The sequence below is a fragment of the Tachysurus vachellii genome, chromosome 11 (assembly GCF_030014155.1).
Source record: "Tachysurus vachellii isolate PV-2020 chromosome 11, HZAU_Pvac_v1, whole genome shotgun sequence".
NCBI classification, from domain to species: Eukaryota; Metazoa; Chordata; class Actinopteri; order Siluriformes; family Bagridae; genus Tachysurus; species Tachysurus vachellii.
The window spans coordinates 25,551,265-25,572,621 of NC_083470.1; the positions used below are offsets into that span (position 1 = coordinate 25,551,265).

At 40.8% G+C, this 21,357-nt stretch overlaps 2 protein-coding genes across 5 annotated transcripts in view; both read left to right on the plus strand.

The window, feature by feature from the left end:
• Positions 1-3,715: 3,715 nt before the first annotated feature.
• On the plus strand, positions 3,716-13,614 carry ube2d4 (ubiquitin-conjugating enzyme E2D 4 (putative)). Its single transcript, XM_060881080.1, has 7 exons — positions 3,716-3,988; positions 7,443-7,506; positions 7,604-7,635; positions 8,287-8,364; positions 8,485-8,590; positions 8,759-8,852; positions 9,162-13,614. The coding sequence occupies exons 1-7, from the start codon at positions 3,965-3,967 to the stop codon at positions 9,205-9,207; spliced, it is 444 nt and encodes a 147-aa protein (XP_060737063.1). The 5' UTR covers positions 3,716-3,964; the 3' UTR covers positions 9,208-13,614.
• Positions 13,615-14,683: 1,069 nt separating this feature from the next.
• The window catches only part of dbnlb (drebrin-like b), a 21,318-nt gene continuing 14,644 nt past the window's right edge, over positions 14,684-21,357 (plus strand). For 2 of the 4 annotated variants that reach the window (XM_060881073.1, XM_060881076.1), the window contains exons 1-2: positions 14,686-14,854; positions 21,032-21,087. In XM_060881073.1, the coding sequence (XP_060737056.1) occupies positions 14,772-14,854; positions 21,032-21,087 (139 nt within the window). In that variant the 5' untranslated portion in view covers positions 14,686-14,771. Of the gene's footprint in view, positions 14,855-21,031; positions 21,088-21,357 lie in introns of all 4 variants that reach the window. The other 2 variants (XM_060881074.1, XM_060881075.1) reach the window with 2 other exon arrangements.

The following is a 21,357-nucleotide window of genomic DNA, read 5'->3' on the forward strand; positions in this document are numbered from 1 at the left end:
TCTCGCTTATGTTACAGCAGCAATAAACAATTGCTCCCTCAGTAGCCTCTCTCTCTCTCTCTCTCTCTCTCTCTCCATCAATGCAAACAGCAAAAAACTACAAATAAATTAAGAAAAGGACAAAACAATAAAAAAAAAACCCAAAATGCATGAAAAATTAATCTTTAAACTGTTTTTAAAATAGTCAAGAATAAAGTTAAAGATGAAGTAAGCAAAGTTTAAGATAAAAATGAACGTGAATAAAGTTAAAGTTAAGCTTAGTTTAGATTAAAGTGAATAAAGTTAAAGTTAATAAGGTGTAAGTGAATAAATTCTAGGTTAGAATGAATGAAGCTTATGTTAATTAAGTTAATGTTAATTAATTTTATTTAAAATTTGAGGTTGAAATTCATGAAGCTTAAGTTAACATTAATCAAATTATAATTAAAGTTAGTAGAGTTCAGTTAAATTTGTTAGGTCTAAGTCCAATTTAATACACATTCATTTAAAGTTAATAAAGTTGATAATTAACGTAAAAAGTTGTATGTGTGTGTTAATTAAGAATGAGTGTTAAGAATGAATTGTTTGTTAATGTTAAGGTTCCACGTGGTGGTGGTTCCTGTAGTAGCTGGTGGCTGGTGGGTGCGGTGCCCATGCCGGCTCTCTGCTTCCCCAGGCCCGGTCTGCAGGACAGTACACTCATTCAAATCTCAGGGTCGAATCTCTTCCCCCTTACTTCCCAACAATAGCATATTATCTCCAGGAATCTCTAGGTCTTCCAAAAGAGAGGGGGGGGGAGAGAAGACGAAGAAGAAGAAAACGTTCCTTTTCTCAGCGTCATGCTGATGAGAGGCTCCACCAACCTGACACTGAAGCGAGCCATTTAAGAGCAGCGAACAGTGGCAGCCATTCATGAAACCCAGCAGAATGGACTCTCTCTCTCTCTCTCACTCTTTCTCTCTGTCTCTCTCTCTCTTCCTGGCCTTGTTTAAGGCGTAGAAAGGGAAGCTCATGAGAAGCATGCACTGAAACACAAGGGCCACGCAGAAACCCGAGCAGCCAGCTGACTCGCACATGAATAGGGCGAGCACAATGCCGGAGCACTCGCCAGCACAATCGAGCCTGCTTTACTGCATACTCCACGTCGATAAATAGATAATGAAATGGAGAGAGAGCGCAGAGTCGCCGCTATCTCACACACTCGGACACACACACACAAACCTGGAATAAACCAGATTCTGGAAATGTGCTGATTTGACCTGTGAAATTTGGCTCGTTGTGAATTCAATAGAAAAACACTGATCAAGCTGAGAAGGTGAAATGTCAGCTCAGGTGCCGGGCGTCAACGATTTGGTTGTTTATTTGAAAAAATAAAAATAAAAGAGGTCTTTATAGAAAAGGTATTTTGTTGTTTCACCTCAGGATGACATGTGATGAGTCTCCACTCTGACAAACTTAGTAAACAATGATTCTCTCCTCCATTACCAGAGAAGACAAAGAGTTGGGTTAGTTCAGGATCTATCAGGAGTTTTCAATCAGTGTAAACAAACGGATGATGTTCTGGCCGTGAGTCTGATCTAAAATGAGTCAGGACTCTGTTGGCTTTCAGTGCGAGACGTGTTTTCTCCCCTCTGTTGTTATAACCTTTAGATTTGAGCTGCTTTCTAGATGAACAAACAATTGGAGCATCTCAGAGAGCAGGAATGGGTTTGATATTATAATTTACTTCAAAGATACAAACATTTGTATGGAAATAAATAACCGTTTTTTTCTGAATTTTTCGCTCCTAGTATTGTAGAGAAAAAAAATACTGATGAAAAATGAATTCTTCTTAAAGTCCTGAGTGTCTACTTTCATATCAGCTTTATATTAACACCACTGAGGAGTGAGACATGACAAAGATCAACATGGACACGAGAAAAATAGGAGAAAATAACATTTTCTGTCTTCTGGGAAAAAGAGTTGCTCAACACTCCAAAAATTACTGAAAACATATATGTGTGCTCAAGACATCTAATAATCCAGCAAAAGTCAGTTTGACCTGATATGTTTTACTGATATTTTCATTTTTATTAGGTGATAAATCCAAATGATTGACTTAAACAATTCCTGGTAACAACCCAATAGCACACGTGATTCGACATTTCTTCAGTTCCGCACTGTTATTTTTTACTTCCTAACTGCAAACAAACTTCATCTTATACTGTAACATATTTAAAATCTCTCATTAAAGACGTTATGCTGACGTACAGCGCTGAAGGACGTAGCAGAGATCGTATACGCAGCTAGAACGGTTAGCTTGCTAGTTTTGCTAAACCACCATTTAGTTTGTGTTTAGCTAATTAGTTGTGCACGGATAAACATATGAGATAAACAAAACGCTAACCAGGCCACGCCCACAAGCAGCAACTTGAAACTGTACTTTACTGTAAACAGTGTGTAATTACTGATTTGTAAAACAACACAGGACAATTGTTTAATATCTGCCTTATTTTTCATCAGGCTTTGTATACCATCAGTTATACAGTAACCAAGTGTTTTTAGGTTCAATTACTTTAAATGAATTTGGTTTATTTATTTTTATAAATTCATTTTATTTTTTATGCTGTTTTCCTTTTTTAAATGATACATACACTTTATGTTCTTTCTTTCTTTCTTGTAGTATACGTCTTTCTTTCTTTCTTTCTTTCTTGTAATATATGTCTTTCTTTCTTTCTTTCTTTATTGTAATATACATCTTTCTTTCTTTCTTTCTTGTAATATGTCTTTCTTTCTTTCTTGTAATATGCGTCTTTCTGTCTTTCTTCCTTGTAGTATAAGTCTTTCTTTCTCTCTTTCTTTCTTTCTAGTAGTATACTGTACATTGTTCTTTCTTGTAATATGCGTCTTTCTGTCTTTCTTCCTTGTAGTATAAGTCTTTCTTTCTCTCTTTCTTTCTTTCTGTCTTTCTTTCTTTCTAGTAGTATACTGTACATTGTTCTTTCTTGTAATATACGGCTTTCTTTCTTTCTGTTTTTCTTGTAATATGCGTACGTCTTTCTATCTTTCTATCTTGTAATATCTGTCTGTCTTTCTTTCTTGTAATACACATCTTTCTTTCTTTCTTTCTTTCTTTCTTTCTTATAGTATTTGTCTTTCTTTCTTTCTGTTTTTTTAATATACGTCTTTCTTTCTGTCTGTCTGTCTTTCTTCCCTTCTGTCTTCCCTCAGCTTTAGAAAAGGATCAGCAGACTGAGCTCTGCATCTTATCATGTCTCCCTCTTTTATTTATTTGCTTGTTATGTAAGTGCACAATTTAGGTTATAAAACAATGACTGCTTAATGTAGTGCACTAACTATCCAGTAGTGAGCCGGATCTTTGGTTCAGGAGCTAAAACAGCATGTGAGAATTGTGAAACGACTAGTAATGGTTCTCTCTCCCTGTGGTAACAGTGATAAACAGTGTGACGGCGGCCATATTGGATCCATCAACAGAAAGCACACAGCGCCACCTTGTGTATTAGATGGATCGATTTAAAAATTTTAAATGCTGAGAATTCGCTTTAAACAAAACACAAAAAGACAAGTAACCGATTCTCACGAACATAAACACGTTTTTTTTTCGTCCTTTTATTTTTTAAGGCAAAATAAGTCTTCAGTCACACACTTCCGGGTTTGTGGAGTCAAAGAACTTCATTTCCCGTCAGCCTCAAATCTCGCGCACGTGCTCACGGAGGGCCTTTTTGGTCGTGTAGTATCGCGAGAGTCGCTCGTCGGTCTGTAGGCAAAGCTGTCAGTGAAGGTTTGTGAAGAAGGTGAAGATTTTTTTTTTTAGTGAAATCGTTTTGTGTCGTTGCTGTAAAACGGCGTCGATGTTACGAGCCGTGATCTCGTAGAAGTGTTTTATTTTTACAGCCAGGAGAAGCAGAAAAAAACGCTTCGGAAAGCCGAATCTCAGCGGAGAATCCGAGCGTTTTGCAGCTTGCTAACAATAAACAACAGGCAAATGGCGTTGAAGAGGATCCAGAAGGTGAGTTAGCTTTGATGCTAACGGCCGGCGTTTAGAGCTTTAGCATCGATACTCAAACATATACCTTTTACACACTGACATATAAACAAACCAAACGATACCTTTTTACTCCTGTAATATTACTCAATACACAAAGACGTGTAAGATTTTTGTCCCGAATGAAGGCGGAACACAAATATTTACCTCACGTAATATTTAAGTCACGCGTTTTCGTACTGGGATTGTATAAAATATGGATTTTATACGTCGTCCTTAACGTACGTCAGGTCGTTTAGATTATTATGGTCTGTTATCGTCCATAGGCGACGAGGATAAAGGTCGTTTTTACACCACACACCGTTCTGACCGCCTTTATATACTTTTATTATTCAGACGATTTATAATAATAATAATAATAATAATAATAATAATAATAATAATAATTAATAAATAAAAAAAAGTATAATAATAATTAAATATTTTCTTTGCTGTGAACGGGAGCGAATGGCGTTTGCGCATGCGCACTGAGCTCCTGCGCTCAACGTCGACGCAGCCTTATAAGGCTGTACGAACAGGGCCAGTGGGACAGCGAGGGTATTTTTAACAGATTCACCACAATGTCCACACATCACCTAACACCTCAAACACACAACACAAATCTCTACTGTTCACATCTTATTTAACACGTTTCTGATTTACAGCAAAAAAAAACAAACAAACGTGTGAACGTGAGCGTCTCTGTTAATATCACATTCATAGACTTATTAGCATATTTAAATCACGTGTGATCTTCTGTTTACATTCTGTAACACGACTATTGAGACAAATGACGTACTAACAGCAGAGATGGGGGACTCGAGTCATATGACTTGACTCGAGTCAGACTCGGGCTTGACAAATATTAAAAAAGACTCGACTTGACATTCATGACTTGAGTCTGGTTAAATGACTCAGAGATGGGGGACTCGAGTCAGACTTAAGTCGCAATATTTGAGACTTGCTTGACAAATATTAAAAAAAGACTTGACTTTGACTTGACATTCATGACTTGAGACTTGACTCGGACTTGAGTTAAATGACTCAGAGATGGGAGACTCGACTTGACTCGAGTCAGACTTAAGTTGCAAATTTGAGGCTTGAGACTTACTTGTGACTTGCACGTGTGAGACTTACTCCCACCTCTGACTAACAGACTATTTACAGAGTACTTATTTTATCGAACGTATCGATATTATCTAGAGATACCAGAGATCTAGTTTAGTGTGAACTATAGAATGTATTGTTTACGTTTATAGTATGTTTACGTTTATACGTTTTATTTAGATTTTGAGGTGAATAATCAGAAATACTAGCAATACCGAAGACCGCAACTGTGTCGGATCTGTGTAGGAACCAAGAAGTGAAGGCGTGTAAAAATGTGTTTAAACTATTAAAACAAACTAAAAAAAAAGAATTGTTTATTTACCGACGATCAACTGATGATCGATTACTTACACGATGAATAACGATGACTCCAAAAATATGGATTATCTATCGAAAAAAATGAATTGATATACTTTAAAAATGTAAAATCGTTACGTTTATTGAAGTAATCCTCTATAATATAATTCTGTACTGATTATTATACCCCCTACTTAAACGTCAACATCTGGACATAACACAAACATTTGGATGTATAAAGTAGGATTGTTAAACAGCACTACGTGTTAGTTCGAGCTTTCCTGTCCTTCTGACAGTGTAGTAGATGGTTGATCTTTCCTCCTGATAATTGTTAAGATTTGTATGATTTGTGTTTACTGATTTCTGTTAGTTGACGTGTAGAAAATGGAGTGGAGAGTTATTGAGTTTAGTGTAACAGACAGCTGGTGATTTCTCACTGCTAACTTTAGAGAATCCATTTCTGGAGCGGTGACTCAGGCTGTCGGCTCCACGGAGTAAACCAGAGTAACACCTTCATTACACAGTGTACAGAGTAACACCATCATTACACAGTGTACAGAGTAACACCATCATTACACAGTGTACAGAGTAACACCATCATTACACAGTGTACAGAGTAACACCATCATTACACAGTGTACAGAGTAAACCAGAGTAACACCATCATTACACTGTGTACAGAGTAAACCAGAGTAACACCATCATTACACAGTGTACAGAGTAACACCATCATTACACAGTGTACAGAGTAAACCAGAGTAACACCATCATTACACAGTGTACAGAGTAAACCAGAGTAACACCATCATTACACTGTGTACAGAGTAAACCAGAGTAACACCATCATTACACAGTCTACAGAGTAAACCAGAGTAACACCATCATTACAAAGTGTACAGAGTAAACCGGAGTAACACCATCATTACACAGTGTACAGAGTAAACCAGAGTAACACCATCATTACACAGTGTACAGAGTAAACCAGAGTAACACCATCATTACAAAGTGTACAGAGTAAACCGGAGTAACACCATCATTACACAGTGTACAGAGTAAACCGGAGTAACACCATCATTACACAGTGTACAGAGTAAACCAGAGTAACACCATCATTACACAGTGTACAGAGTAAACCGGAGTAACACCATCATTACACAGTGTACAGAGTAAACCAGAGTAACACCATCATTACAAAGTGTACAGAGTAAACCGGAGTAACACCATCATTACACAGTGTACAGAGTAACACCATCATTACACAGTGTACAGAGTAACACCATCATTACACAGTGTACAGAGTAACACCATCATTACACAGTGTACAGAGTAACACCATCATTACACAGTGTACAGAGTAACACCATCATTACACAGTGTACAGAGTAACACCATCATTACACAGTGTACAGAGTAAACCAGAGTAACGCCGTCATTACACAGTCTACAGAGTAAACCAGAGTAACACCATCATTACACAGTGTACAGAGTAAACCAGAGTAACGCCGTCATTACACAGTCTACAGAGTAAACCAGAGTAACACCATCATTACACAGTGTACAGAGTAAACCAGAGTAACACCATCATTACACAGTGTACAGAGTAAACCAGAGTAACACCATCATTACACAGTCTACAGAGTAAACCAGAGTAACACCATCATTACACTGTGTACAGAGTAAACCAGAGTAACACCATCATTACACAGTGTACAGAGTAAACCAGAGTAACACCATCACCAATCAATAGATTCATCATCAATAGATTTCATTCACTGCTGGAGGCACGGATGAGCCGAATTAGCACCTATAACGCTGAAGGTGATTTGTTGTTGGTGTTTATTTTTAGCAGTAAACACTCATCCACTCACTATCTTTCACTTTCTATTTTTGCTCCGCTTTTTGGCACAAAGAAGTTGTTGGCTAAAACTTTTGGAGTCATCTGAGATCCTGTTCTTGAAGGTTCTGGAAAGACCTGATTGCTGTGATTGAGCACCAGGAGATGTTTGTGTTGTGAAGATTTTGTTTTCTTCCTCAGGAGCTGACTGATCTGCAGAGGGATCCTCCAGCCCAGTGTTCAGCCGGACCTGTGGGAGAAGACTGTGAGCAGTGAATTCTGTCTTTATTAAAATGTGCAGTATTCAGTCTGATTAAACCTGTTGGTGCAGAAGTTGTAACCATGTTTTCTGCTGTTTTCAGTGTTTCACTGGCAGGCTACAATAATGGGGCCGGTAAGTTCGTATTTTTCTCCTTTTAGTGTTTTTTATAGTTCTAAATCTTAACTTTATTTTTATAAACATGATAAACTATGATTTTGTCTAATACATTTTGTATTATAATAATTTTGCAATACAATTATTTACAATAATTAATAGTCTAATACAAAAACAAATCATTGTGATTGACACACAGAGGCCACACCTCCTTCATGGTGATTGACACACAGAGGCCACGCCTCTTTTGCTGTGATTGACACACAGAGGCCACTCCTCATTTGCTGTGATTGACACACAGAGGCCACACCTCATTTGCTGTGATTGATACACAGAGGCCACGCCTCATTTGCTGTGATTGACACACAGAGGCCACGCCTCATTCGCTGTGATTGACACACAGAGGCCACGCCTCATTCGCTGTGATTGACACACAGAGGCCACGCCTCATTCGCTGTGATTGACACACAGAGGCCACGCCTCATTCGCTGTGATTGGCACACAGAGGCCACGCCTCATTCGCTGTGATTGACACAGAGGCCACGCCTCGTTCGCTGTGATTGACACACAGAGGCCACACCTTCTTCACTGTAATGATGTTATATTTGCAGGTGTAGTATCTCAGTATTTATATCGTCTTGTAGATTCACAGTTTTTGTTTTTCCTCAGAATGACAGTCCTTACCAAGGCGGTGTCTTCTTCCTCACCATCCACTTCCCTACAGACTACCCCTTTAAACCTCCCAAGGTCAGTTGTGTAGTATCCAGTTCAGTGTTTTTGTTTTGTTGTTGTTGTTTTTTTTTTTGTTTTTTTTCTTTCTTTCAAACACTTGTTAACACGACGCCTTCGATCTGGATTGACTCACAGGTCGCGTTCACCACGAAAATCTACCATCCCAACATCAACAGTAACGGCAGCATCTGCCTCGATATCCTGCGCTCGCAGTGGTCTCCTGCACTCACCGTATCGAAAGGTCAGCATTTATTTCACAAAGTATTGGCACCCCCTCCTAATACAATGGAGGTGTTTTTTGTTTTTTTTTTACTTTCAACACCTGTGAGAAATATGTGAAGAAAACTCATTTGAGGATTTGATGTGTTCTACAAATGTGATGTAATTAACGTTGCTCCTTTCTCTGCAGTTCTGCTCTCCATCTGTTCCCTGTTATGTGACCCGAACCCAGATGACCCTCTAGTGCCCGAGATCGCGCACACGTACAAAGCCGACAGAGAAAAGTAAGACCGGTTCCACATTTACACCGCAGCGAAAGCGTTTAAATATGTTACGTAAGACGTATCCACAGACGACTGACACCAGACACAACGTTATTGTTACTATAGCAACAGGTTACTCCTCTTATCGTGGACTCGCCGCAAATAATAATAATCGCTGGCAAATTCCCGTGCAATAAATCACAGGAATTAATCACTTACCACTTTCCGGTGGTAGCAGTAACTCCACATCGTCGTCGTTATCGACACTCGAGTGATTCGTTCCTCACATAATGTCCTTGAATGTTTTCTTCTTGTTTCCTCTTCCTTCAGGTATAACAGACTAGCGAGAGAATGGACGCAAAAGTACGCCATGTGAAAGGAGCGCGTACGTCCGACAAACACAGCAAGCAAACGCACAGAGGAACCTGTTTTAACTTTTTTTAAACTCGAGGAGAATGAGCGAGTGAGCGAGAGAGAGCGAGAGAGAGAGAGAGAGAGAGAGTGATGTGGATGAACACCGACGCTTTGGTTGTGAGGAAACAGAGAGACCCGAGGACACCACCGCACGCCGGCTGTGCGCCGGTACTCAGAGCCGTGCACAGAAACACGCACAGTCCACAAAACTCGGGACGACCACAAACCCGGGAAATTAGACTTTTCTGACTATTACTTTGGGGACGTTTTGTTTTCGGAGTGTTTCCTCAGTGTCTTGGATGGCAGAACACCGGAGATGCAGGCAGAACTCCTTCGCTCACGTGCACGCCGTCTCCGGGGTGTTTTCTTCTGTACATATCGCGCGCATGCGTGCTTGTGTGTGTCTTTTTATTTTTATTTTTATTTTTTTTTGTTCCTAACAGTTTACACTCAGGGGCACGGTACGCTTCATAACCCGTTACAGTATTAACACAAGCGGTTCCGCTTCAGGCCGGACCTCCTCTTCGTTATTCTGTTTATCGAATGTTTAGAAATAACCGAGCGGTACGTCTGTAATCGAGAAGCTGGGACTCTGGTGTACGCGAGCACATCTGGTTTATTCCAGAGGATCACGTTCAATCACGATTAATACGTGTGTTAATGTGGATAAAACCTGTTAATGGGGAAAAAGGAGACGAATTAAATTTCCGGCAGCGTGTTTACAGGCACCTCAAGGAAACGTGGCGTGTCTGTAGGTTTTATCGTAACTTGGAGCAGAAAAAAAAACACTAAAGGAAAAAACCATTTTTAATGATATATTAATTGTTTTTATTTTTGTTGTAGGTTGGAGTGTTTTCTGTTAAGTCCCTAGTTTTAGCGGTAGGTAATAACAATTTTGGAGTAGTTATGAATAAAATACCAATAAATAATTACAATATAAATATTCACCTATCTGAATAATTCTAATAATACAATATAACATACGGTTTAAATAACGTTGGCTGCAGATCTACAGAAAATCTCAGATCAAGAGTCTACATGTGCTGAATAATCTGATTAATCTCAGAAATTATTCACGGATTTCTCTTAGTAAGGGCCCTTACGTTGAGACTTGTCCGTTGGGAGGGGCTTCCTCTGTCAATCACGGCGACACTGGCCAATCCTGGGTGTCTGAGGTCAGGTGTGCGGAAGAGGACGGATACCGTATCGCACTGTTGGCGTGCGTGTAAACACGCTCTGTGATTTGAATTCATTAATCATGTGTAAATCTGCAGGAAAGTGAAGGTTTTGCTTTCAGACAAACGGATTAAACTGGATCGAATAAGTCCGTGTTTGTGTTACATGTGCATGAAGGTCGTGACTCGGTATGTAGGGTTACAGGGTTAAGGACATTTGTACAGCCAGGCCAAGTCCTTCATCTTCTCTCGTTCATCACCTCACGCAGACTCTATATGCATGTTAGTGCGGTATACGTTTAGCCGAGCGTCGTCTCTTATTTGGGGGTGGGGGTGGAGGGGTTAAGGGGTGGAGACAACCGAGGCCGAATTCGTTCGTACGTCCGTGTGTGAAACTTGTCACCTCTCAGATTAAGCTGAAGCAGGACTGTGAACATACAAACACAAGCCAACTCCACCTTTTATCACCTTTTTTCCAGAGCGCAAACTTTTAGTAACGAATAGCCGCTGCAGTAACATACTAGCGTAGTGACACATGGAGGTGTAGATGTAATGATTGACGTGCGAGCAGCACACGCAAGGTCTGGACTCGGATCTGTTTCCTGTCTGTTTTGTTTTTAAACACTTATTAACCCTGAGGTTCCTCCGAAGTGTCCTCCAGGTTTCCGGGTTTAGCCCCAACGATTATCTTCCGCTAGTCTCTCGTTAGTCGGTTGCTTTGAACATTGAGCCAAGCGACAGATTTATTTCATCAGTTTCACTTTGCAAACGATGATGCTGTAAATCGACAAATTGATCCGTTCCTCAGACCGATCCGGGGAACGTAGGACGTCTACTCTGACGCTCGATACCTTCCCTGTCCCTTTAAATTGAACTAATGTTTACAGTCACCTAAAAAAATATGAAAGAAAAACCGCTTTGCAAGGACGCGGCAGAGATCGTCGGTGCCTCTACAACATTGCCGTTAGCATGCTTAGCTAATCTGTCAACGTAGCTAATTCAAAGCTGAGCAACCGGACGTTAACGAAAGACACGAGCGACGTATCGCGTGCTAGTTTGAACGTAGGTTTTTAATCTTCGGAATCTAGGGAGAAAAATAAACGTGCTGCCTTCGAAAAACCTGTTTAACGAGAAATGGCGACGACGTGTCACCTTAAAAGCGATCTTTTCTTCATTACGGTTGTTCATATTTCCTCACAAATCAGTTTAATTTAACCTAAATCCATCTTTTATTAACGACTTCTTGCACTCTTTCTGATTGACGTTTATCGGTTTGGAGAACGTCGATCCATCAGTCATCGCTACCATAGACTGGATTAGCCAATCAGCTTCACTCAGTGACTGTAGCTGATGTAGTAAACATATCAGGTGTCTGTTGGTTGGTGTGGTGTTGTTTTTTAACCCGTCATCATCAAATCCTGGAACTGGAACATTGTGGTGTTTTTCTTTATGCTCTTTGTTTGTTTTTGTTTTGTTTTTTTTCTTCTCGCAACCCGAGCCGCTGACTTGATGTCTCTGGTGGTTTGGGATAAAAACACGTCGTCCTTATGATCGTCTGTTACCTCAAACACTAGACCTTGAATTGTTCATGTGCAAAACAAATGGTTTTGGTAGTTTTGAAGCATCACAGGGCCAAACACGTCACGTGCCACGTCTCAACCCCAGTCTGAGGAAAATCCGTGCTCGTTTTCAACTACCACAAGCTCCTACGAATATTGCCGAGTTTAATTTTTTGGGAATCGGAAGAAACCTAATAAAACATCACGCACAAAATACCCAACCAAACGTGTCTTGTGGCAAAAAAAAAATCTTCTGAAGACATGTTTCTCATTTCAAGGTTTGAATATTAATGATGTGACCAATCGCATCAATAAGAGTGTTTTCTCCAATTTTCAGTGGATTTGGGAGATAATTCTTTCCCTAAGTGTTTGTGCCAATCCTGGTGCCAGATTGCGCCACCTTCTGTATTCCGTTGAACACCACATGCTGTATGTCCACCTGTCAGTTTGTACATCACCATAACAGACTGGATTTGTGATCATCCTGCATTGATCCTCGGTCGTTTCCTCGTCGGATCCGCGTTGTTCTGACGAGGGCCTCGATATAAACTTTTCATTTTTTAATGCATTCATTAACACTAATAACTAAAAGTATGTGCACCTCTGACCGTTACACACGTACTTCCATCTCCACGGCATCTCTCTGTACACTCTCACGTTATGACCTGTTTCACCATGATGATCATGAGCTCCATAAAGACATGGTGTGGAGGTGAAGGTTAGAGTGGAAGAACTCGAGCGTCCTGCACGGAGCTCTGACTCTGACTCAACCCCGCTGAACACCTTTGGGATGAACTGGAACTGGAGTCTCCTAAACATCCCAACATCAGTGTCTGATCTCATTAATGCTCTTGTTGATTAGACACCAATCCCACAGCCATGCTCCAGCATCTAGTGGGAAGCCTTTAGAAAAGAGAAGCTTGGGAAAGGGAGAGTCGATCTGGGACGGATCTGAACGTGATTGGTCGGGTGCACAAACTTTTGCTCACGTAGTCGACATCAAGACTGAATTGTTTGTTTTCTGTTCGTGCGTCTTTTTCACTGAACGCATTGTACGTTTTTTTTTTCTTTTCTGAATGTATCTAAACGCAGTTTCTGTCTTGATTGTTTGCTGCTTTCTTGTTTGTTTGTTTTTTCCCCAGTTAACGAGCCTGGAATTTTTTTCTGTCCCCAGACTGTACTTTGTCTTGGTTTTATAGTTTGTTGCTGTTGTGTTTATTTATTGATGTATTTATTTGTCATCGAAATATCCGTTACAGTCAGTCGTGACGTGACGTGTTCCTCTCCGATCGGGCTTCGGACCTCAAAACAGCGGATCAGTACAGACATGCTTTGCACTCTTCATACAAGCATATCAGGGATCTTCTTCTCTATGCGCTCATCATCATCATCATCATCATCAGTCAAATCTAGCCTTAACCATCACTGTATTTCCACCAGAACTGTACTGTAACACCTTTTTCTTTTGCCCTCTGCAGAGACAGACGCACACACTGAGCCGTGCTAACCGCTCCCGGCTAGGTGTTTTGTTCTGAACACTCGTTTTAACCGGAGCGACGATCTCCTCTAGCTCTTGGAACTGCTGAAACGATCCTCAGAAGTGTTGACATTAGTGAATAAAGGTTTTAGACTTTCTCCCGGTGTGTGATTATTCCATATGTACAGATTCTGAGACCTTTCTTAGATTTGCGTTAAAGCTTTTTTTTTAGACTGTTGCAAATCTTTTTTTTTTTTTTTTTCCTCTTTCTCTGGCTAATTTGTTGTGATGAGTAGGTGCTCATTGAGGCTAACGTTAGCTTCCTGCTAATTTTAGCTAGCAAACACAAGTAAAGTCTATGAATAACAGTAGTGTATTACTATAATCCCTGAAAGTGAAAATAAATACTAATTTTTACATTTGACTCATGTGCTTATGAAATCTGTAATTTACACCTTATATATTTATATTTCGGTCATATTAATACGCTCTTCTCATGAAGGGTTGAAACAAGTTTACTTAAGAAATGCATTTTTATGGCCACGAGGCGGCGCCATTTACCGCTTTAACCATAGACATAACGTATATCTTAAGGTTGACCAATCACAGCGCGGCTTCTCGGTGAAAGGCGTGGCTTAGAATAAATAAACAAAAAAAATTATAATTTATTTTACCGAAGGTAGATTTTTACTGATAAAAAGCAACATATTTTTTACATTTTTTTTATTAGCTTATTTAATTTAATTTTTTATTTTATTTAAATATTTTTTTCGTACAGTTTTTCGGTTTATTGATTTATTCGTTTTATTCGATTCTTTTTTTAGCAATTGTGGTTTTATTACATTTTTGTCATTTTAGTAATTCGTGTTTTCTGTTTTTAGATTTAATTTTAGATTTAATTTAGATTTAATTTTAGATATAATTTTGAATTAATTTTAGATTTAATTTTAAATTAATTTTTGAATTAATTTTGATTTAATTTAGATATAATTTCTGATTTAATTTTAGATTTAATTTTAGATTGTAAACATTTGGTCTTTATTTTTATCATTTGTTCATTTTTATTTTCTAATTTTAATCTTGGACTCAGAATAAAAACAATAATAAAATAAAGCTGTTCTAACGGTGATTAATATCATGTTATTATTAGTAGAAATGATCGGTGTTAAATGCGGAAGTCTATAAAACGTCGAACGCGTGTAATCTGACGTTGGCGTGCGTGTCGACGCAAGCGCCAGTTCTTCCGGTAGGCGTGGCTTAACTGGCCGTGTTTGACTGTGCTGTGTGTTGAAGCTCGGGATTTATTTACTTTATAATGGCCGTAAACTTGAGTAAAAACGGCCCGGCGCTCACAGCCGCCTATAAAGAGGTGGTGGATGAGAAATCACAGACCAACTGGTGAGTAACGGAGCGTTACGACGCGTCATAGCTGCGTTATAAAGCTAGCTGTAATGGACTGTCTGATGTGTCTGATGTTTCCTGCTGCCGTGTCTGATGTGTGTGGCGTTTCTGGTGTGTCTGATGTGTGTGGTGTGTCTGATGTGTGTGGTGTGTCTGATGTGTCTGATGTGTCTGATGTTTGGTGGTGTTTCTGATGTGTCTGATGTGTCTGATGTTTGGTGGTGTTTCTGATGTGTCTGATGTGTCTGATGTTTGGTGGTGTGTCTGATGTGTCTGATGTGTGTGGTGTTTCTGGTGTATCTGATGTGTCTGATGTTTGGTGGTGTTTCTGATGTGTCTGATGTGTCTGATGTTTGGTGGTGTTTCTGATGTGTCTGATGTGTCTGATGTTTGGTGGTGTTTCTGATGTGTCTGATGTGTGTGGTGTTTCTGGTGTATCTGATGTGTCTGATGTTTGGTGGTGTTTCTGGTGTGTCTGATGTTTGGTGGTGTTTCTGGTGTGTCTGATGTTTGGTGGTGTTTCTGGTGTGTCTGATGTTTGGTGGTGTTTCTGGTGTGTCTGATGTTTGGTGGTGTTTCTGGGGTGTCTGATGTTTGGTGGTGTGTCTGATGTTTGGTGGTGTGTCTGGTGGTGTGTGGTGTTTGGTGGTGTGTCTGGTGGTGTTTCTGATGTGTTTCTGGTGTGTCTGATGTGTGTGGTGTTTGATGGTGTGTCTGGTGTTCCTGCTGTTTCTGGGGTTTTATGGAGTGTCTGGTGTTTCTGGTGTGTGGTGTGTCTGGTGTTTGTGGTGTGTCTGGTGTTTGGTGGTGTTTCCTAATGGAGATCTTAGCTTGTGTTTGCTTGTTGCTGCTGTTCCGAGGCTTTGCTTGTTATAAAGAAATCTCACACTGGTATGGAGTAAGAGGAAATGATTTGAAGACGTCTGCAGCAGGAAGGTGAAGGCAGCTTGAGCTCCAGCAGGATGGATGTGACTCACTTTCTTCTCCAGAATCACAGCTGACTGCATCTCCACGTGCTCTTGAACGCAGCATCCTGTTTACTGACTTCTTTACCCAAACACATATGAAGCTTTACAGCTCTTTATATCACATCTACACTTCCTGTTAGGATGTTAATGAGCTCATCCTCACCGCTGGATTGTTGACTTCTGAGATGTTTTCCTGTATCTATTACAGCCTGTATATACACACCTCTGTACCTGGTCTCATAAGATACTCACATAACATTTCAGTGACGTTTCAGAAAGATGCAGAACCAAAATACAACATTGGTTTGACTTCTTTTTGAGAAAAGGCAGCGAGTAAAATCAGGAACTAAATGGTAGCAACTAAAGGCAGATAGTAAAGACATTTTCTAAAGCCAGAGACTAAAGTCAGTGAATAGACACAACATTAAAGGCAGCATCTAATTTTAAAGGCAGGAAATAAAAGTGGAGACTCAAGGCAGTGATTAAAGGCAGGGATTAAAGGTAGCATCTAATTTTAAAGGCAGGGATTAAAGGCAGCATCTAATTTTAAAGGCAGGGTTTAAAAGTGGAGACTCAAGGCAGAGACTAAAGGCAGGGACTCAAGGTAGGGATTAAAGGCAGCATCTAATTTTAAAGGCAGGGTATAAAAGTGGAGACTAAAGGCAGGGACTCAAGGCAGGGTCTAAAGGCAGCATCTAATTTTAAAGGCAGGGTTTAAAAGTGGAGACTCAAGGCAGAGACTAAAAGCAGGGACTCAAGGTAGGGATTAAAGGCAGCATCTAATTTTAAAGGCAGGGAATAAAAGTGGAGACTCAAGGCAGGGACTCAAGGCAGGGATTATAGGCAGCATCTAATTTTAAAGGCAGGGTATAAAAGTGGAGACTCAAGGCAGGGTCTAAAGGCAGCATCTAATTTTAAAGGCAGGGACTAAAGGCAGGGACTCAAGGCAGGTATTAAAGGCAGCATCTAATTTTAAAGGCAGGGAATAAAAGTGGAGACTCAAGGCAGGGACTCAAGGCAGGGATTAAAGGCAGCATCTAATTTTAAAGGGACTCAAGGCAGGGATTAAAGGCAGAGACTAAAGATGGACACTTAAGGCAGGGATTAACATCAGACACTAGCGGCAGGGACCACAGACATGGACTATAGACAATCATCATTAAAAAGCGACTTAAGGCAGAGATTAAAGGCAGAATTTGAAGGTGGCAGCTAAACCTAATGAACTACAGGCCCAGAGTAAAGGCAGCGTAGCATCTAATTTTGTTGCAGTGAAAATTACAGGCCACAGGATCAGAATTATAACACGTGGGGTCCAAGCACTAGAGTCACGTCACGTCACGTCAACTCAGAGAGGAATAGAAAGCTCCATGGCTCTTAAGAATAATCTGATGTAAAAAGTAGAAACTAAAATGTAATAATAGATGTGAGGAATGTATTTTAATATTCAGGTATCAGTTTGAGATCTAAGAGTAATTGTGCTCTCCAGCGTCCGTCGGTAGTTCTGCGATGAGTTATTAGAATTATTTCAGCAAGCGATGGAGCGGAAGAACAGTTCCATAATAACAAAGATGAAAAGTAAGAAAGTAAGAAGCGTAAGAACGTTAAATAAACCGAGGGGTGAAGCTGCAGAGATCAGCGTGATCGTAAAACCTTGTGTAACTTTAGTGTCAGTGTGACAACAGTGACGCCACAAAGATGTGATAGAAATCTGAGCTCTGCATACGAAGCTCCTGTAAAAAGTTCCGCCGATAGGAGGACGGCCTGCTCCGTGCTCAAATACGTGTCAGTCAGCGGCGAGTGAAATGAATCAACGCACGATGACAGGAAAAAAATAACCCCACAATATCGCAGACTCGCTTTGTGGAGCTTTACGCGATTGTTACGATCGTGACGATTGTTCGTGGACGCAGGAAGCAGTCGTTTTGTTTCGTTGTGAGAAGATCGTCGTCGTGCAGCTTGTCGTGTTATAGGATTGTTATAAGTTTTATTGGGACTTTACAGCACGTACAGTTTGAATCGAAAAGTTTTTGTTTGTTTCCATGACGACAAACTAGAAACAAGGCAGTAACCTGCAGCCTCAGACAAAACGCTCTCAAAGAAATTCAGAAATGAAACGGCTGCCATTTTTGGTTATCTATCTGACTGTAACTTCCTCTTTGGCCTACGCCCACAAGTGTGTGTGTGTGTGTGTGTGTCCTGTACAGCAACTCTTAATATAAGCTACAGTGCATATTAGGTAACAAGGAAGTAAAAATTTATTTTTTTTTTTTGGCTGTTACGAGCACGACTTCCTGTGTGGCCTAGAAAAGAAAAGTAATTAGAAGCGAGACGTTTAATTACACCATCGTTCTCTCACAGGGACATGACGCCTCCTGGCTAAGGACCAAGACCAGGACAGAACTGTGACTTTCTTCTCAGGAAACATCAATAAATTAATAAGTAAATAGAAATCTGCCATCTGGTGCATTCTGTAAACACGGAGCACAAAAGAGAGACGGCTAAAAAGAGACAGACGTGTAAAGAGACAGTGAGTGAGACCGAGAAAGACAGCGAGAGAGAAAGAAACAAAAAAAAACAATGAACAAAAGAGTCACACAGCAGTGGGATGATGTGGAAATGTGATGTCTGGCGTTTTCGTTTCTCTCTGAACGTGTTTTTGTTCGTCGAGCAGAAATCGCCGGATAAAAACATAGTTAGAAACCGTAAGCGATCTGCTGCTGAGTTCTGGATGGTGATTGGGCAGAAGAGAGCTTCGACGAGTTCTCTTTAACAGCGAGGGTCGATCACGTCCATGTTGTTGTATCCATAGTAACAGCTCGTTTACATTCACGAAAACGCCCGGAGTCATCGCGGAGGTGACGTTTTAACGAACGTCGAGTGATACTTTTTATTCGCTTGGAGTTCCATTTTAATAAGGTTTACTCACTCACTCATTTTCTACCGCTTATCCGAGCTACCTTGGGTCACGGGGAGCCTGTGCCTATCTCAGGTGTCATAGGGCATCAAGGCAGGATACACCCTGGATGGAGTGCCAACCCATCACAGGGCACACACACACACACACACACACACTCTCATTCACTCACGCAATCACACACTACAGACAATTTTCCAGAGATGCCAATCAACCTACCATACATGTCTTTGGACCGGGGGAGGAAACCGGAGTACCCGGAGGAAACCCCCGAGGCACGGGGAGAACATGCAAACTCCACACACACAAGGTGGAGGCGGGAATCGAACACCCAACCCTGGAGGTGTGAGGCGAACGTGCTAACCACTAAGCCACCGTGCACCACCTCTTAATAAGATTTAATATGTTTTATTTTACATTACACAAGACAAAGTGTAGACAGTCATGTTACAGAGAAACCGTAAACCACAAACTCCTCAGCGCGCAAAAATAACGTTTCAGATCGCTACTGATACTGAAGACAAACTCCTTCCTCAGATGATAGTTATTTGTCTTTTTTTTTTTTTTAAATCTGTCCCTTAGATATTTCTGTTCGTTAAGTTAAAACTGTAACCAATCAGATTTGAGTAATCGGCATCACTGCATACGTTTAATACACGAGGAAAATGTTTTATGGCTTTATTTTTTTATGTTACACCACACGGTACTGAGTCTGGCCACGTCTGTAGTTTTCCGTCGCCGCTGCTGAGTAAGCAGAGAAAACGCCAACTTCCTCACTTCAGCGAGTAAAAGGAACAATTCTAATGTGTTTTGGGATCTTTTTTTTTTTTTTTTCTACCTTCTGTTTGTTTCATGCACATTCGCTTCAGAGCGTAAAAACTTGTCGCGTTCTCCGCACGGCTGCAGAGACGAGTGTGCGTCTCGGCTTACCTCGGCTCAACCGGTTTAAACCTCTGGGCGTCCGTATTGTTCTCTGACAAACAGCTCGGTCAGGATTATACAGCAGGGTTTGGGTCGGTGTTTTCATCGCTCAGCTCTGGTTCGTGAGAAACTCCCACTTACTGGCTTTCGATGGAAGAAAACCCGGCATTTGCATACCAAAGGGTGCATGATGGGAAATCAGCCGAGTCAGCAGGATGACTCGAGTCTGACTTTAATGACAGTGTTTGAGTCAGTCTTTTAGAACAGGCTACATAAATTCTCCTAAACAAACCATCTCAGTGTGTGAACTCAGTCAGTCAGGCTGGGATCAACATCCTACAACATCCTACAAGTTCCATGCAGGAAGTGGATTTGTCATGACTTCCTGCATGCCCAATGCCCCTTTTCCACCGAGGCAGTTTGAGTGCTGGTTTCGGAGCCTAATTTAAAATCGGTTCTTTTTTTTGACACCCAAAGGACCGGCTCTGGTTAAGTGGTTCTTAAGTAGCACCAAAACGTCGCTGGTCTAGACTTAATAACCGCTTGCGGGGCTGTGGGCGGGGCTGTGGGCGGGGCTGTGGGCAGGGCTGTGGGCGGGGCTGTGGGCGGGGCTGTGGGCTAATGTGACCAACAAGATAAAAGGGAACGTCGTTAGCGCCATTTTTAATCATTAAAAATGATTATTCGCTTTGTTTGGATGCCAGTGTAGGTCCGCAAAGCCATGAGCGTTAACAGTAAAGCAACATCTGCCGTTGTTGATGTGTTTGTGTTTGTCGATGATGCGCTAACGTCGCCGTATAACGTTGTATACAGTGACATAACACTCGGCTCTGTGACGGCTCTCTAGCCCATGGAAAGGCAAACCGGTCCTTATAAGCTCGCCAGTGGAACCAACTTCGAACCAGCACCAGCTCTGAATCAGCACCCGGTTCTTTCTGGTGGAAAGAAGGCACAAGTGGCTTTGTTTAAGTACACGAGTAGAGGAGCAGCCTGTGGGAGCCAGGAGCTCTCTGAGGTCTTCTGAAAGTGAAGCTGTGTTTGTTTATTCAGAAGATTGCAGGTTTGTCGCTCTGAGATGTTATTGGTTGAATTATACCTGCAGTGAAATACATGTTTTGCATAGAAAAATAATCCCAAATATCTTTATAAGACGGCGCACAATTTGCTCGTCCCGCCCAGATGCGTGGAATCTTCAAACGATTCTCAAAGGGGGCGGAGCCTCGTAACCAGCTGCCTGTCAAGGAAATGATCGTGATAACCATCAGACTTTCTTTATGAGAGACGTGTCTGTTCTGCATCGTGTTAGATCAGATCAGATCAGATCAGATCCGCACTGAGCAGATTGTTAACCGAGTTCTGCTCGTCTTCCAGGGCCTTGTTCACCTACGAAGGAAACACCAATGATATCCGGCTGGCCAGTAAAGGAGGTGAGTGTTTCTGGGAAGGCTGTTTTTACTCATAAATAAACGCACCCTGTAACCACAATATTCTGCACACACTATTATAAATCCCTTTTGAATTATTTCTACATGCAGTCTGAGAGACTTTTTTAGGTGGACCACATTATTCGGGCTGCGTTTGTGCGGAACCAGTGGTTAAAGTTTACATTTCTTAAAAGTAGAACTAGTTTGAGTCGGAAGCTTACAAGCTTTTTCTTCAAGTTTCAATGTAAAAAAAAAAAACAAAAAAAGTACAAT

Excerpts from the sequence above, each read along its gene's own strand:
- ube2d4 (XM_060881080.1), top strand. The coding sequence starts at position 3,965 with ATGGCGTTGAAGAGGATCCAGAAG. Across the intron at positions 3,989-7,442 it reads CGTTGAAGAGGATCCAGAAG|GAGCTGACTGATCTGCAGAG; the intron begins GTGAGTTAGCTT and ends TTTCTTCCTCAG. Across the intron at positions 8,365-8,484 it reads ACCCCTTTAAACCTCCCAAG|GTCGCGTTCACCACGAAAAT; the intron begins GTCAGTTGTGTA and ends ATTGACTCACAG.